The sequence below is a fragment of the Rhinichthys klamathensis genome, unplaced genomic scaffold, assembly GCF_029890125.1.
Source record: "Rhinichthys klamathensis goyatoka isolate OS25496 unplaced genomic scaffold, OSU_Roscu_1.1 h1tg001526l_1, whole genome shotgun sequence".
In the NCBI taxonomy this organism is placed as follows: Eukaryota; Metazoa; Chordata; class Actinopteri; order Cypriniformes; family Leuciscidae; genus Rhinichthys; species Rhinichthys klamathensis.
Window position 1 is genome coordinate 1 of NW_026607466.1, and position 16,530 is coordinate 16,530.

Sequence of the window (16,530 nt, forward strand, 5' to 3'; positions counted from 1 at the left end):
ATCGGCCGATATCGGTATCTGTCTTTTTTTATCGGTATCGGCCCCTAAAAATCCATATCGGTCGGTCTCTAGTTAATAACCTGAATCACAGACCCCATCCACACTACTGCGTTTTAGTTTAGAAAGGGAGAATTAAAACGAATACGATCTCAGTCCAAACCAGCGTTTTAGCTGCATATTAGAATTGATCTCGGGCCACATTAAAACGACTGAAAACGTGGATCACGTGACCATTCACCAACACTGGGCATGCGCGTGGCGGTGTAAACCTAGAGACTTTCAAACATAGACTGTAAAAAAAATGCTTTCAAACATCAAAATGTAATTTATTATGTATTTGTGTAAATAAATGCTATGCTATTTAAAAAGCTAAATTGCAATGAACCATGACGGGTAGCCCTCTGTGCGCACACACTCGAAATTAGTATTGGTACCGTTCAGATATTTCAGTATCGATATTTTTGACAACACTAGTTATACCACATCTGTATGTGAAGGGTTAAGACAACACATTTTTCTTCCAGTTAAATGTATTTAATTGTTTGTCCTCATAGGAAGAGGAGTGTTTACTACCCAGCCTGTGGAAGCCGGAGCTTTTGTTTTGGAGTACAGGGGTGAACTCATTTCAGCAGAAGAATGCCGGGCAAGAGACTACACTGAGTTACAGAGCACATTTCTGTTTGAATTTGAGTGGCAGAAGCGTCACTGGTGGTGAGCATGGAAACACGCATGTTTTGTAGAGATGTTGAAAATTCTAATGAAGACATGTAACACACATTATTGAGTAGCTGATGAATGAACAACAGCAGGACCAATCTTTTAATCGCACATGGCTGGTGAACCGCAGCAGTTAATTCCAATGATAAGTCTTGAAGTCCCCCTGCTGTCAATCATTTTATGGGTGGTGAAATTTGGTATTGTAGTTCAACAACTAAAGGGTGGGTTTCTTATTTATTTTAGTATTGATGCATCCAAAGAAGACCGCTCCCTTGGAAGATTGATTAATGACAACCACAAATCTCCAAACTGCACCATGAAAAAAATCGTAGTAAACGACAGGCCACATTTGTGTCTATTTGCTGTGAAGAAAATTGAAATAGGAAGTGAAATCGAATACAACTATGGTGATTCACAATGGCCATGGCGTAAAAAGGTGAGTTGGTTATATTAGCTATACTGATTTTAATTTTTTTTTTTTAAGTGCTGAATAGCACAGCTACATCTGTTTTCTACCATATGTATTTCATTATAAATCGTATATTAACCTGATTATCTATGCATAGCTATGTGATCTCATATGCATGATCTGTTTCTTAGAACTTTTTGTATGATTTCCAGGGGCCAAAGCAGCAGACTTCTGTTCTAGAGACCAAAACATCCCTAACAGATCGCTCTTCCCATGATGACTCCAACAAAGATGCTGTCGTCACACAGGTAAAGGAGTAACGTTGACTCTGTCATCACAATCTATTCTAGTCTCACAATCTATTCTAGTCTCGCCCTCGTGCTGCATGTCAAGTGCTCACACACACACATTTCTAGTCTAGGCCTTATGGGGCCCACACACACATTTCTAGTCTAGGCTTTATGGGGCCCTCCCCTCAAACGAATGAATTCACAGTTAAGCTCAAACACACACACATTTCTAGCCTAGGCCTTATGGGGCCCACACACACACACATTTCTAGTCTAGGCTTTATGGGGCCCTCACGTATGGATCTCACTCTTAGGGATTTTACATCATTGGTACAACACCTGTCAATATTTAAAGTAGTGTAATTGCAGGTGTAATTCAACACTTCTCAAGCTGCTGCATGTTCAGAATGAGTATTTTGGATGTAATGCATTGCAACATCTTATTTGTTGCTGTGACACTTGCTGTTACCTCTAGAAAAGATGAGTGTATGCTCTTATATTTCAGCTGTGCTAGATGAGAAACTGTTTTCACATGAGCTAACTTTTGTTAACTTTGGTTTCTGTTGTTTTTTTGTCTGATTTCCAGGAGCCAAAGCAGCAGACTTCTGTTCTAGAGACCAAAACATCCCTAACAGATCACTCTTCCCATGATGACTCCAACAAAGATGCTGTCGTCACACAGGTAAAGGAGTAACGTCGACTCTGTCATCACAATCTATTCTAGTCTCGCCCTCGTTGCGCATGTCAAGCGCTCACACACACACATTTCTAGTCTAGGCCTTATGGGGCCCACACACACATTTCTAGTCTTGGCTTTATGGGGCCCTCCCCTCAAACGAATGAATTCACAGTTAAGCTCAAACACACACACATTTCTAGCCTAGGCCTTATGGGGCCCTCACACACACACATTTCTAGTCTTGGCTTTATGGGGCCCTCACGTATGGATCTCACTCTTAGGGATTTTACATCATTGGTACAACACCTGTCAATATTTAAAGTAGTGTAATTGCAGGTGTAATTCAACACTTCTCAAGCTGCTGCATGTTCAGAATGAGTATTTTGGATGTAATGCATTGCAACATCTTATTTGTTGCTGTTACCTCTAGAAAAGATGAGTGTATGCTCTTATATTTCAGCTGTGCTAGATGAGAAACTGTTTTCACATGAGCTAACTTTTGTTAACTTTGGTTTCTGTTGTTTTTTTGTCTGATTTCCAGGAGCCAAAGCAGCAGACTTCTGTTCTAGAGACCAAAACATCCCTAACAGATCACTCTTCCCATGATGACTCCAACAAAGATGCTGTCGTCACACAGGTAAAGGAGTAACGTCGACTCTGTCATCACAATCTATTCTAGACTTGCCCTCGTTGCGCATGTCAAGTGCTCACACACACACATTTCTAGTCTAGGCCTTATGGGGCCCACACACACATTTCTAGTCTAGGCTTTATGGGGCCCTCCCCTCAAACGAATGAATTCACAGTTAAGCTCAAACACACACACATTTCTAGCCTAGGCCTTATGGGGCCCACACACACACACACATTTCTAGTCTAGGCTTTATGGGGCCCTCACGTATGGATCTCACTCTTAGGGATTTTACATCATTGGTACAACACCTGTCAATATTTAAAGTAGTGTAATTGCAGGTGTAATTCAACACTTCTCAAGCTGCTGCATGTTCAGAATGAGTATTTTGGATGTAATGCATTGCAACATCTTATTTGTTGCTGTGACACTTGCTGTTACCTCTAGAAAAGATGAGTGTATGCTCTTATATTTCAGCTGTGCTAGTTGAGAAACTGTTTTCACATGAGCTAACTTTTGTTAACTTTGGTTTCTGTTGTTTTTTTGTCTGATTTCCAGGAGCCAAAGCAGCAGACTTCTGTTCTAGAGACCAAAACATCCCTAACAGATCACTCTTCCCATGATGACTCCAACAAAGATGCTGTCGTCACACAGGTAAAGGAGTAACGTCGACTCTGTCATCACAATCTATTCTAGACTTGCCCTCGTTGCGCATGTCAAGTGCTCACACACACACATTTCTAGTCTAGGCCTTATGGGGCCCACACACACATTTCTAGTCTAGGCTTTATGGGGCCCTCCCCTCAAACGAATGAATTCACAGTTAAGCTCAAACACACACACATTTCTAGCCTAGGCCTTATGGGGCCCACACACACACACACATTTCTAGTCTAGGCTTTATGGGGCCCTCACGTATGGATCTCACTCTTAGGGATTTTACATCATTGGTACAACACCTGTCAATATTTAAAGTAGTGTAATTGCAGGTGTAATTCAACACTTCTCAAGCTGCTGCATGTTCAGAATGAGTATTTTGGATGTAATGCATTGCAACATCTTATTTGTTGCTGTGACACTTGCTGTTACCTCTAGAAAAGATGAGTGTATGCTCTTATATTTCAGCTGTGCTAGTTGAGAAACTGTTTTCACATGAGCTAACTTTTGTTAACTTTGGTTTCTGTTGTTTTTTTGTCTGATTTCCAGGAGCCAAAGCAGCAGACTTCTGTTCTAGAGACCAAAACATCCCTAACAGATCACTCTTCCCATGATGACTCCAACAAAGATGCTGTCGTCACACAGGTAAAGGAGTAACGTCGACTCTGTCATCACAATCTATTCTAGTCTCGCCCTCGTTGCGCATGTCAAGCGCTCACACACACACATTTCTAGTCTAGGCCTTATGGGGCCCACACACACATTTCTAGTCTTGGCTTTATGGGGCCCTCCCCTCAAACGAATGAATTCACAGTTAAGCTCAAACACACACACATTTCTAGCCTAGGCCTTATGGGGCCCTCACACACACACATTTCTAGTCTTGGCTTTATGGGGCCCTCACGTATGGATCTCACTCTTAGGGATTTTACATCATTGGTACAACACCTGTCAATATTTAAAGTAGTGTAATTGCAGGTGTAATTCAACACTTCTCAAGCTGCTGCATGTTCAGAATGAGTATTTTGGATGTAATGCATTGCAACATCTTATTTGTTGCTGTTACCTCTAGAAAAGATGAGTGTATGCTCTTATATTTCAGCTGTGCTAGATGAGAAACTGTTTTCACATGAGCTAACTTTTGTTAACTTTGGTTTCTGTTGTTTTTTTGTCTGATTTCCAGGAGCCAAAGCAGCAGACTTCTGTTCTAGAGACCAAAACATCCCTAACAGATCACTCTTCCCATGATGACTCCAACAAAGATGCTGTCGTCACACAGGTAAAGGAGTAACGTCGACTCTGTCATCACAATCTATTCTAGTCTCGCCCTCGTTGCGCATGTCAAGTGCTCACACACACACATTTCTAGTCTAGGCTTTATGGGGCCCTCCCCTCAAACGAATGAATTCACAGTTAAGCTCAAACACACACATTTCTAGTCTAGGCCTTATGGGGCCCTCACACACACACATTTCTAGTCTTGGCTTTATGGGGCCCTCACACACACACATTTCTAGTCTTGGCTTTATGGGGGGCTCCCCTCAAATGCTCGCTCCAATGTCAACCTAGATACACCTAGATGTACCATACCTAGATATTAGGGGTGGAACGGTTCATGTATTCGTATCGAACCGAAACGGTACGGGCGTCACGGTTCGGTGCACGAATTTACACGGAGAATACACGGTACAAAAATAAATAAAACTCGCGTGCAAATTAATTAATGTAATGTGGAACTACTGTTAGATACGCGGGTTCTTTAGGGACACATAATCTGTACCATCGGCTTAGCTCTGAACGCGCGTTCACTTCAAACGTTGGCTACGCGCGTCCTATTCGCTTTGGACTAGCGTCGAACTAGACGCGAATTTGAAGCTCTATTCGCGTTTGGTGTGACCGTGACCGCATAATGAACAGGCTGCGATGTCAAGATTGCAATGCTGGAGTGTGTGTGTGCGAGAGAGAGAGAGAGGCGCACAGGCGCGATCGAACTGAGAGAGAGAGAGAGTCATTTTGTTTATACAGATCATTAAACCTGCAAAGTGTTTACTTATATTTGTGTACACTCGCAATAAAACACAACATTGTGCTTTTGTCACACTGTAAACTCTTGTCAAACTGTAACCTACAACTGCACCCAACAAAAATCACATACACACTGTTTTAAAAGCAAAACATATTTATCCAACTCCATTTCAAAACAGTCTGTCTTTTGGACATTCATCATATTGCATTGGTTTTCATTTCTTGTCCTCGGAGCACTAATCTTACACATTCTACATTGATTAAAAAAGAAAATCGAATGTGTTTTTAATGGTAGTATTATTTTATACAGAAATCAATTATTTATAATTCAGATGAGAATAATGTTACATTGCCAATTAATAATGTTAATTAAAATTAAGGAAAACAAATATATTGATCTGAAATATAGCAAAATAATTTTAAATGAATAGTACAATTACCAAACATATCGCAAGGTCTTTTTGTCTTTTTATTAATTTAATTAATAAACTAATTATATAAAACTATTGTCAGTGCACTACAAATAAACTGGTTCTATGCCTTTATTAATAAAACTTATTTAAAAAATACAATGCCTTCTGCATTTTTGTTTTGCTTTTTCCCTCCATTGTACCGAAATCGTACCGAACCGTGATGTCTGAACCGAGGTATGAACCGAACCGTGACTTCTGTGTACCGTTCCACCCCTACTAGATATGTTTTCTATTATTAGTAGCGTGTCCACATGTTTGTGCTAATATTAACTCTTAATGTGTATTTATTTTGTTTAATTATATTTAGGTATTTACCATCAAAGGGTTTTCCCTAGTGAACTATCCCGAAAGTGATGAGACGGATGAGTATATTAAAGACAACCCTCCAACTCCACACTGTGATGTTGTTCGAAAGAAGACGAGGAATGGAAACATTCAGGTATGCTTCAGATACTGTACTTTAAAATGCTGCTGTTTCTATAAATGGTTCAAACGTACTTCCCCGTGACTAATTTTAATAGAATGTAAGCCAAAATGTATTACATCTTGAAATTGAAACTCCTTTTTTGCAGGTGGTTGGAGTAGCTGATTTTTCTGATCCTCTGATTGACTCAAATGAGAGTATAATAGATGAAACTGATGAGGATTCTAGTCTGCAGTCAGACAATGAAGTTGTTCCAAAAAATATTTTGGTATGTCTCTGACACTCTGGGCACATTTCTACCAAAATATTTCCCCTGTATTAGATTTCCATAGAATGTGAACAAAAATGCATAATCATACATGACATAATTCCCTTTTTGCAGATGGATAGAGTACCAGATTTTTCTGTTCCTCTTAATGAGTCAAGTGATGACAGCATGGATGAGCCTTCCACTTCTATGTCTGAAATGGCTTCACAAAGGCCGAGGAGAAACTGTCACCGCCCTGTAAGCCTAATTTTTTCATACATTATATCACTTAATGGTTAGTGCTAACTAACGCAGTGTGGGCGGCGTCAGATGTTTAACGACATACCGCTGATCATGTACTTCAAAACAATTTTACCCCCAAGCGAAATACAAGAACTTCGCCGTGAGTATATCGGGGCCTTTACTCTCCTCACGTAATAAGGGAAAACTTTGTTCATATTGGAACTCAATCTAACAGCTTTGTGTAACGATAAAGGTAAACATTAATAAAATACATTTTTTAAAAATATTTTTATAGCCTGTGATGCGACTAGAGAGGAGTCAAATGCACATCTCCGGAAACTTGAGCCTTAAATAGTTTATAGTCAAACTATAGTACTAGTAACTTTAGTTATTTCACTCATTTACCTGATGCTAGGGATGCTCCGATCCGATATTCGTATCGGGTATCGGGTCCGATACTGCCATTTTTGCCGGATGGGGTATCGGTCAGACGAGGCCGATCCAAATCCGATATTGTGCGTATAGCCTACTATTCTGTGTTATTGTTAAGCCCCACAAAAGGCACAAAAACATTATAAAGCACCATAAAGTTTTCGTGTACTATATTACAAGTGTTCTTAAGCCATTATAGTATAATGTGAGATAGAAATGAACATTTAAGTCATTAAATTCAAAATCACGTAAACTTTTGCCTCCGCTGCGGCTGTCATTCATTCTCCATTCAGCATTCAAACAGCGCGTCGCCTTCGGTTACGAGTCAGTCAACATGATGAAACCCTCTCCAAGATGATTCAATGTTACTCTTATTATACTTGATCTGTAGATAAAGCTCTATGGTTTCGCATAAAACAACTTTATCTTGCTAGACTTTATTGCTGTAACTTAATCCTGTTACTTTCTACCGGCCGGGTGTCTGTTAGATCACAACACTGGAGTCAGCTGCACTATAATTGTTCTTCACACGCACAGTAACTAAAATTTAAAACTGTTAAAAGAAAAGGTTTAATAAACTATTGCATAGATAGATACTGTATAATACACTATGCGATATGTCTTTCGTTTGTGCTTTGAACTTTTCAATGCGGACTCGACGCGCGATTCCGTGTTGCTTCAAGCGCATCATTCTGCGCTCGGGATGCGCATAAGCGCTTTGTGCCGCACTGTATTGCAGCCTTTCATAATCATAATACAGTGACGCAATGAAAGATTATTAATAGCCTTTCTTGTTCTATCTATCATATGTTGCTGCCTCATTAAACAGCAGTGCTATACATTTAAAACATGTCTCAATTTTATAGTAGCCTATAGCTATAAAATAATTTATCTTTTTGATTTTTATCTTGTTTTTCATGAATGTATTTTACAACAATACAAAGAGCAATGTGTAACGTTTTACCAGATTTAGTGTTACATTTATTGTCTCTTATTTGTTTTTTTCACTAAATGTTCAGATTTTATACAATTATTGTCGACTCGTGATTTTTCTAATCTAGACTAAATTTTATTGCTGAATTATCCACTAATCTAGTTTATAATAGCATTTTTGTCATAGATTATGATCATATATTTTTTGAATTAGTTTTTCTTTATAATGAAGTTGTCTGTATTAAGTAGATTGTGTTTAACACACAAAAGAGTGCTTATCAGAGTTCAACACACAAAGAGTTACATAAATTCTACTTGATTTAAAAAAAACTGTGTTGGTATCGGATCGGCATCGGTATCGATCGATACTTTGAATTTTTGGTATCGGATCGGTTCTGAAAAAAGTGGTATCGGAGCATCCCTACCTGATGCCAGTCAATTGTTTCTCCAAATAATATTGATAGGGGTGTGCCCTTTTATGCTTTTCTCTATATTCTCTTGTTTTTAGGCTCTTGGTCTAATCGTTATCAACAGTACGTTTCTAATTTCATTTACTTGGATTAAACTTAATCTACATTTTACTTAACGCCCCTATAGAATGTATGTCATCCCAATATGCAATGGTCAGTTTATCATACTAAAGGATTAAAATGTAAGAATTCTCAAATTACTCTATCCCATTCCAGATGTGCATGACCTTTATTGCTCACATGAGTAGTTTAAGAAAATAAACTTTTAGATATTGAGACATGGAATGGAAGCCGATGGTAACCAACATTTTCAAGACTTGATTAATGATAATCCATGTCGATACAATTGAAAGAAAGCGCTCTGTTTTATAAATCCATGTTAAAGACGCTTCTTACAGTAGTCCATAACTGCTGGTCAAAACGAGTTGTGTATTTATTTCAGTCATGTTATGAAAGGTCACTGAACAATAGTCATGCATATCTGGGATGAAGGTGAGCAAATTTCTTTTTTGTCTTTTTTGGGGGGACTAATCCTTTTTAACTTTTTTTTTTTTTTGAAAGATTCAAAGGAGTCTTGTAGAATCCGATGACTCATGTTGCGATAGTGAAGATGAGTATATTCCAAATCCCAGGGAGGAAAGCAATGACAGTGACTGCAGCTTGGAGTTATCCCTGGAAAATAAAAGGAAGAATTTCAAAATGTCATCCATTAGTCAGTGCAGAAACAAGTCTTCAAGTCAGAGCCGATTTAAGTCCAGTCAGAACAAAAGTGAGTCTTCAAGTCAGAGTCGATTTAAGTCCAGTCAGAGCAGAAGATTTGAAACAAGTCATGACTCGGTACAAAGATTTCCTGATAGCCTAGAAGGAAAACACAAGGAGACGAGTGTTTCAATGACACCTGAAGAAGAGCCATCGATCTTTGTTAATCCAGTTTTAAAGAAGGAGGATGGTTCCAGAAGATATAATAAAAAACATCACTGCTTGTATTGTGGACAGGTAGTTCAGAAAATGTCAAGACACTTGTCGCGTAGACACAGCGATGTGGTTGAGGTCGCAAAGGCATTAAGCTTGCCAAAGAATTCAAAAGAAAGGCGACGACAGTTGGATTTTATCCGAAACAATGGTAACTTTGAACACAACACTCAAGTTTTGGAGAGTCGCAAAGGCAAACTCATCCCATGGAAGCAGCCAAAGAAAATGACAGATGGACAAGAATTCATGCACTGTGTTTATTGCTATGGAATGTTCCGAAAAAGAGTGATGTGGCGTCATTTTCAGGTCTGTAATTTCAAGCCTCAGGGTAAGACATCTAAACGAGGTAAAACAAGAGTTCAAGCTTTGTGTGCATTTGCTGAACCTGCTCCAATTGGATTTAGCGACGCGTACTGGAAGTTCTTAAGTGGTATGAATCAGGATGAGGTTGCAGTTGCTATTAAGGAAGACCGCTGCATTCTTGAGTATGGTTACAGACAGTTCAGAAAGAATGAGTATGTAATAAGCCAGCACCAATATATTCGACAAAAACTGAGAGAGCTTGGCAGACTGGTACTGGAAGCAAAAAAGTTGACACATGTGAAGACAATCAAAGAACTCATAAAGCCTGAAAAGTACACCCATGTTGTCTCGGCTGCAAGATGCCTAGCTGGATTCAATGGTGAAACTGGCAAATATAAACGTCCGTCTCTTGCTCGCAAAGTTGGACATGGCTTGCATGCTTTAGCCATGTTTATCAAATCTGAAGGATTGAAGATGAAAGATACACAGACTACCAAAGATGCTGAGGAATTTGCACTGCTATACCAAGAAAGTTGGAAATTTGACATTGCAAGCCAAGCGCTAACTCAGCTTAACCAGACAAAGTGGAATTCTCCTCAGATTCTACCATTCACACAAGATGTCCACAGACTTCATTTCTATTTGTCTGAGAAACAGCAGAAGCAATTGAATGCCCTGCAAGAAGAGCCTTCTCCCTTGAACTGGAAGGACCTTGCTAAAGTGACCCTGGCGCAAGTTATCCTCTTCAACCGACGAAGAGCAGGAGAAGTATCCCGAATGTCCTTGTCGGCGTTCCTGTCAAAGGATACATCAGAGACACACGAAGATGTTAACCTAGCCCTTACAGCACTTGAGCAGAAGCTTTGCAAACATTTTGTTCGGATTGCCATAGTAGGAAAGAGAGGAAGGAAAGTCCCTGTTCTCCTGACCCCGGTCATGAGAGAATCGCTCGATACTCTGACTGAAAAGCGAGAAGAATGTGGAGTACTGAGTGAAAACGGATACTTGTTTGCATTGCCTCTCTCTGTCCATTATTTGAGGGGTTCCGATTGCATTAGGCAGTTTGTGAACGAATGTGATGACATCAAACACCCCAAAGCACTAACCTCAACAAAACTTAGGAAACACATTGCTACTCTGTCGACTGTTCTGAATCTCAAGACTACAGAACTTGACCAATTGGCAGATTTCCTTGGGCATAACATTGAGGTCCACAGAAAGCACTACCGCCTTCCAGAGGGCACCCTCCAGCTTGCTAAAATAAGCAAAGTTCTTCTAGCGCTGGAACAGGGACGGCTAGGAGAATACAAGGGGAAGAATCTGGATGAAATTCAGCTTGATGTGACTGGTATTAAGTCTTTTTTTATTATTAAAGGGATACTCCACCGTTTTTTCATATTAAACTGTTATTCCCTTAACTAAGACGAGTTGATACATACCTCTTTCATCTCAGTGCGTGCACTTAATCGCTCTGGCGCGCCATGACACTTTGATAGCACTTAGCTTAGCCCAGTATATTCAATGGTATCTAACAGCAATGAATTTAGAAGTGACCAAACACATCAATGTTTTCCCTATTTAAAAACAGTTACACGAGTAGTTATACTACTTGTGTAACTGTCACTAGCACTTATCACTAGCACACCTACGTCGCGTCTGAACGTGACAAGTTTAATTCGTTTGAAGTACTTGTATTAAATGTTACGCTCTCAGATATAAGAAAAAAATCCCTATTATCTCTAGCCAGGGCCTTGCGCTGATTTCCTAAAAGAGTTTGCAGATTTTCTCTCAGATCTATTGGTCAACGTCGATAAAGCATTAATTGTTGGAGATTTTAACATACACGTAGATAATTCAAATGATGTGTTAGGGGCTGCGTTTACAGATTTATTAAACTCCTTTGGGGTCAAGCAAGTGTCTTGGTTAAGGGAATAACATAGTTTAATATGAAAAAACGGTGAAGTATCCCTTTAAGGAAAGTTAAAAAGCACAGCATTGTCCATCTATAAATCGTTCTCTTTTAGAATAGCAGATAGTATTTGATAAGTAAAAGAATAGAATTGATTATAACAGAGTTGAAGTATTTGACCTCAACATACTGAAGAAGAGGGCAGGTTTTATTGTTATAATGTGACTAACTTGATAATTTTAGTCTATTCAGCTATTTATGTAGCCATTTTGTATACTCTTGACAGATTGATTGCAGTTTCAGGTTTACAGCTCATTCATATTCTATTACTTGCTGTTTTAGAGACTGTTGACATGGATGGGTGTTCACAAGAGGAAGGTATGTTTGTATGATTTAAAAAAAATTGGTTATGAAAGATCTCTCATTTAAATTAGACAATTAAATGTAGATGTTATTGCACAATCATTACAGGATTGCACATATTTGGATGTTGCATTAATATAACCTTTCAGTTTAAATTAATAGTTGACATGTTTTTGACATGCTGCCTGTTGCATGTGGGCAATGTTTGACATTGTTTCCAGTTGATTGTGTGGCACAGTAAGCTACACCACAGGTATAGTTATCCAAAGGTAGTTGATCTCCACAAGAATTGTGTCCTTTAGCAAGATGATTCATCCCATTGCTCCAGGGCTATTGCCACTGTAATGTGTTCTGTAAGTTGCTTTGGGGAGAAAGTATCTGCCAAGGGCATACATTTAAATTGTGCTCCCAGTGTGAATGCAAGTCTAATTTAAACCGGCTCTCTCTACCACTGTATTGTAGAATTATGGAAACCATGTGTAATTTGTTGTTCAACTCGATTTGTTTATGTATAGCGCTTTTCACAATACATATCTGCAAGACTCGTGCCATATACTGAATATTTATAAACTTGTACTGTTGATCATTGCTTTTTATGTCACCATGACACAAATTTTATGCATAATTGATCCTTAGTTTATATTTTGATTTTTATTTTTCCTCAAACTTTTTTTTGCACTCAGATGACTTTATTCCAGACGTACAGGAGCCTGAAGTTGAGGACAGTGTGGCATCCACACAAGAACCTACATCCACACAAGAACCTACTTCCACGCTGCATTCCCAATACCAGAGAAAGTCGGCAAAAAAGAGAGGTGAGCTTAGAAATGTTAAGTGGATTGATTTGTCCCGTTCGTCTTGAAGACAGAAAGCTTTATTCTGAATTATATTATTTTATCAAATCTTTACTTTTGATCACTGCACATTGATAGCTGTCACAATAGGTTTTGTTTACACAGTCTAATATTCTGATTATAGTTGATTTACAACCTCAAACCTGAATGAGTTTGTTTCTTCTGCTGAACACAGAAGACATTTTAAAGAATCTGTAACCAGACAGTTGATGTCACCAATGACTTCTATAGTATTTTTTTTCCTACTATGAACGTCATTGGTGCCGTCAACTCTCTGGTTACCCACATTCTTTAAAATGTTCAGCAGAAGAAAGAAACTCATACAGGGTTGGAACAACATTATGGTGAGTAAATGATGACAGAATTTTGGGGTTAAACATTTTCATTATATGATCAAAAGAAAAATTGAACTCTATAACGATTTGCTTGGATTTAATCAAAAGTGTGGGATGCACAAAGGGAAGATTTTGCGTTTACACAAGTTTTAATATATTCATCTGCATATCATTTCCATATGCATATTCCCATTGATGTGAGACTGCTGTGTTTAACAGGACAATACATAAAATATGAGATAGAGACTGTAAAAATCGAGTATCTTTGCCTTGTTTTTAAAATAAAAATGTCCGTACAACAAAGTATATTTGCCAAAATTGTATAAAATACTTTTAAGTAGACGGTCTACTAATGCTGTAATGAGAGTTAGTTGACATGTAGGTGCAATGTTACTCCGTTAACAGAATGTCTAAAGGGGACCATCAAAATAAAGTGCTACCACACCTTTTACTGGATTGCACTGATTTATTATTATTAGTCAAATGTTTTATTCAGAAACAAACTAAGAGTACTTTTAGCCTCTGAACCAAGTCAATATGGCAATGAATGACCTGTGTGATCAATACAATAGTCTTTCAGTTCAGATTAAGGTTTAAAAATCCTGAACTTAAGACATTAACCTAAACTTAATAACATGTTCTTTTTATGTTTACTTAGGTAAAGAAACTGCTGTCAAAAGAAGCTGGACAACAGATGAATGTGCGGCAGTAGAAAGACACCTAAGGAAATTCATTGTGAGGAGCCAAGTTCCAGGGAAAAAGGACTGTCAGCGCTGCGTTGATGCAGAAGCTCAAGCGTTAGGAAATCGAGACTGGAAGGCGGTCAAATACTTCATCAAAAATCGTATTTCTGCCATAAGAAGGAAAGTACAGTGAAATACAGGTAGCTCAACGTATTGGATGCCTTCCCACTAGCATTTACATCGGGATATACATTTTAAGTGTTTTCAACAGTTTACATTTAGTTGTTTTCATTGTATTATCCTCTTAAAGGGTTAGTTGTCATTTACTCTTTTTTTGTCATTTCAAACACATAAGAAATTAGTTCATCTTTGGAACATAAAATATGTTTTGAATGAAACCTGAGAGATTTCTGTTCCCTCCATTGTTTGCATTGCCTCTCTCTGTCCATTATTTGAGGGGTTCCGATTGCATTAGGCAGTTTGTGAATGAATGTGATGACATCAAACACCCCAAAGCACTAACCTCAACAAAACTTAGGAAACACATTGCTACTCTGTTCATCCTAAACTTTCAAGCTTCAGAGCATTTATAACGTAGAAGTAATCCATGTGGTTTAATCCCTGTTTTATAATGTGAATGCGCTCTCACTTAATCCACCCACTTAACATTATCCAACAATTGCAATAACTGTGAACTGGACTTTGCATTGATGCAGCACACACAATTATACACATTTTCTGGTTAATAGTGATTCTTTGCCTCGTATGCCCTTTTCCTTGTTTGTTATATATTGCTCTGCCCTGTTTTTGTGCTATTGTTGATCTCACTTAATCAATCTATTATTCATATTCTCCACCAATGCAATAACTGTGAACTGGACTTTGCATCGCTGCAGCGCACACAATTATTCTCATTTTTCCTGGTTACTAATAATTCTTCGCCTCGTATGCGATTTTCTTGTTTGTTATTTGTCACATTGATAACTTTTTCTTTATGAATGTTTTGAAGTTTGAAAGTTTAGGGTGAACGGTTTTTAAATGGAAAGATGGAAATCTCTCAGGTTTCATTCAAATATCTTCAGTTGTGTTCTGAAGATGAACAAGTTTCTTATGGGTTTAGAATGCCTTGATGGTGGGTGAATGAAGGCAGAATGCTCATTTTTGGGGGAACTAACCCTTTAAAGTTCTTTGTTGTCTTATACTATAACATATAAAAGGGTTAGATCCAGTCAATTGTCTTAAGTGTTTTATAGCAACAACAAAAAAAGACTGTTGGATTGTGTTTCCTTGAGTTGCTTATAGCATGTTTATTGCTGTAACATTTATTTTGGTCAATGTTATTAAAATGTTGTATAACCTCTTTTTGAAAAAAAAAAAACATTGTGTAATACCAAATATGTTCATTGAGGACGAATCATGTTTTAAAGTTGTTGTTTTTTTAATCCAGTGTTTTGTGTAAAATATTACTCACTGTATTAGTGCTATAATTCCACTGGGTCTTAATCTTTATTCATCAGATGAATAGGGAGTTTTCATGTGAAGTCCTCAATTTAAATGAGTATATTATCTTTAAGCTGCAGTGAACATGACTGGCTAGGAACACAACTTCATTAGAAATAGTGGACAAGTAACCATGGGACAAACAAGATCCCCTTCAGCAAAACCGCACAGTTCATTCAATAACCAATACAATGCAGAGAAAGTACAGTTGGTGTCCTGCAGACTGAAGAAGTTCAGGCTGTGACCAAAATTTGAGGGCTCATTGATTTAGAAAAGTCTCTGGATTGGCTTTTGGCTTATGCCATGTTAATGGCTAAGCTAATATAGACGTGTGCAGATTAATTTAGAGGATATACATTATAATCTATAAAGGTTTATATGGTAATCAAGGGCAAATAATGGAAGTAGTTGATGTTTTACAGATAGTGACTTTGGTCCTTGCTAAGATATAAAGATTAGAAATGTGTGTGTATCTATGAAAGCGGACCCCACAACTCCTAAATGTTTAATCCAGGCCCCACAAGTGACACAAAAACGCATGTGCAAACAATTTTGTTTGAATTTTGTTATATTGAAGTGATATTTCTTATTAGGAATTTTTTGTTATCTTGCTTGATTTTTTATAAGTCTGTAGAACCACTGGAAATGGTGGACCCCACAATTAGGCAAAAAACGGTGGACCCCCTTATGGTAGGAAAACAAGTATGTGTGTGTGTGTGTGTGTGTGTGTGTGTGTGTGTGTGTGTGTGTGTGTGTGTGTGTGTGTGTGTGTGTGTGTGTGTGTGTGTGATGGTGACTGCACTTTATGTCTTGGTAAGTGCGAGTTTAGGGAGGAGCTATTCTGTCTGAATAGTCTGTGTGTCATTAACCTCTGGAAAGAGTGTTTTTATCATTACAGATGGGTTAAGACGAATGACAAATTTGAGAGAGGTTGATAATTCTGAGTCAATTTGATAATCAAGCTTTGTCTGCTAGTCATAC

General features: G+C 38.2%; 1 protein-coding gene across 1 annotated transcript; it reads left to right on the forward strand.

Annotated features, from left to right (window-relative positions):
- The first annotated feature begins 555 nt into the window (after positions 1 to 555).
- On the forward strand, positions 556 to 14,343 carry LOC130079904 (uncharacterized). The gene is made up of 14 exons (XM_056245143.1): positions 556 to 711; positions 961 to 1,153; positions 1,339 to 1,434; positions 2,003 to 2,098; positions 2,637 to 2,732; positions 3,285 to 3,380; positions 3,933 to 4,028; positions 4,567 to 4,662; positions 6,189 to 6,320; positions 6,454 to 6,573; positions 6,688 to 6,810; positions 12,157 to 12,192; positions 12,861 to 12,992; positions 14,025 to 14,343. The coding sequence occupies exons 2-14, from the start codon at positions 1,034 to 1,036 to the stop codon at positions 14,076 to 14,078; spliced, it is 1,293 nt and encodes a 430-aa protein (XP_056101118.1). The 5' UTR covers positions 556 to 711; positions 961 to 1,033; the 3' UTR covers positions 14,079 to 14,343.
- The last annotated feature ends 2,187 nt before the right edge of the window (positions 14,344 to 16,530 follow it).

Excerpts from the sequence above, each read along its gene's own strand:
- LOC130079904 (XM_056245143.1), top strand. The coding sequence starts at position 1,034 with ATGAAAAAAATCGTAGTAAACGACAGGCCACATTTGTGTCTATTTGCT. Across the intron at positions 1,154-1,338 it reads AATGGCCATGGCGTAAAAAG|GGGCCAAAGCAGCAGACTTC; the intron begins GTGAGTTGGTTA and ends TATGATTTCCAG. Across the intron at positions 12,993-14,024 it reads AAAGTCGGCAAAAAAGAGAG|GTAAAGAAACTGCTGTCAAA; the intron begins GTGAGCTTAGAA and ends ATGTTTACTTAG.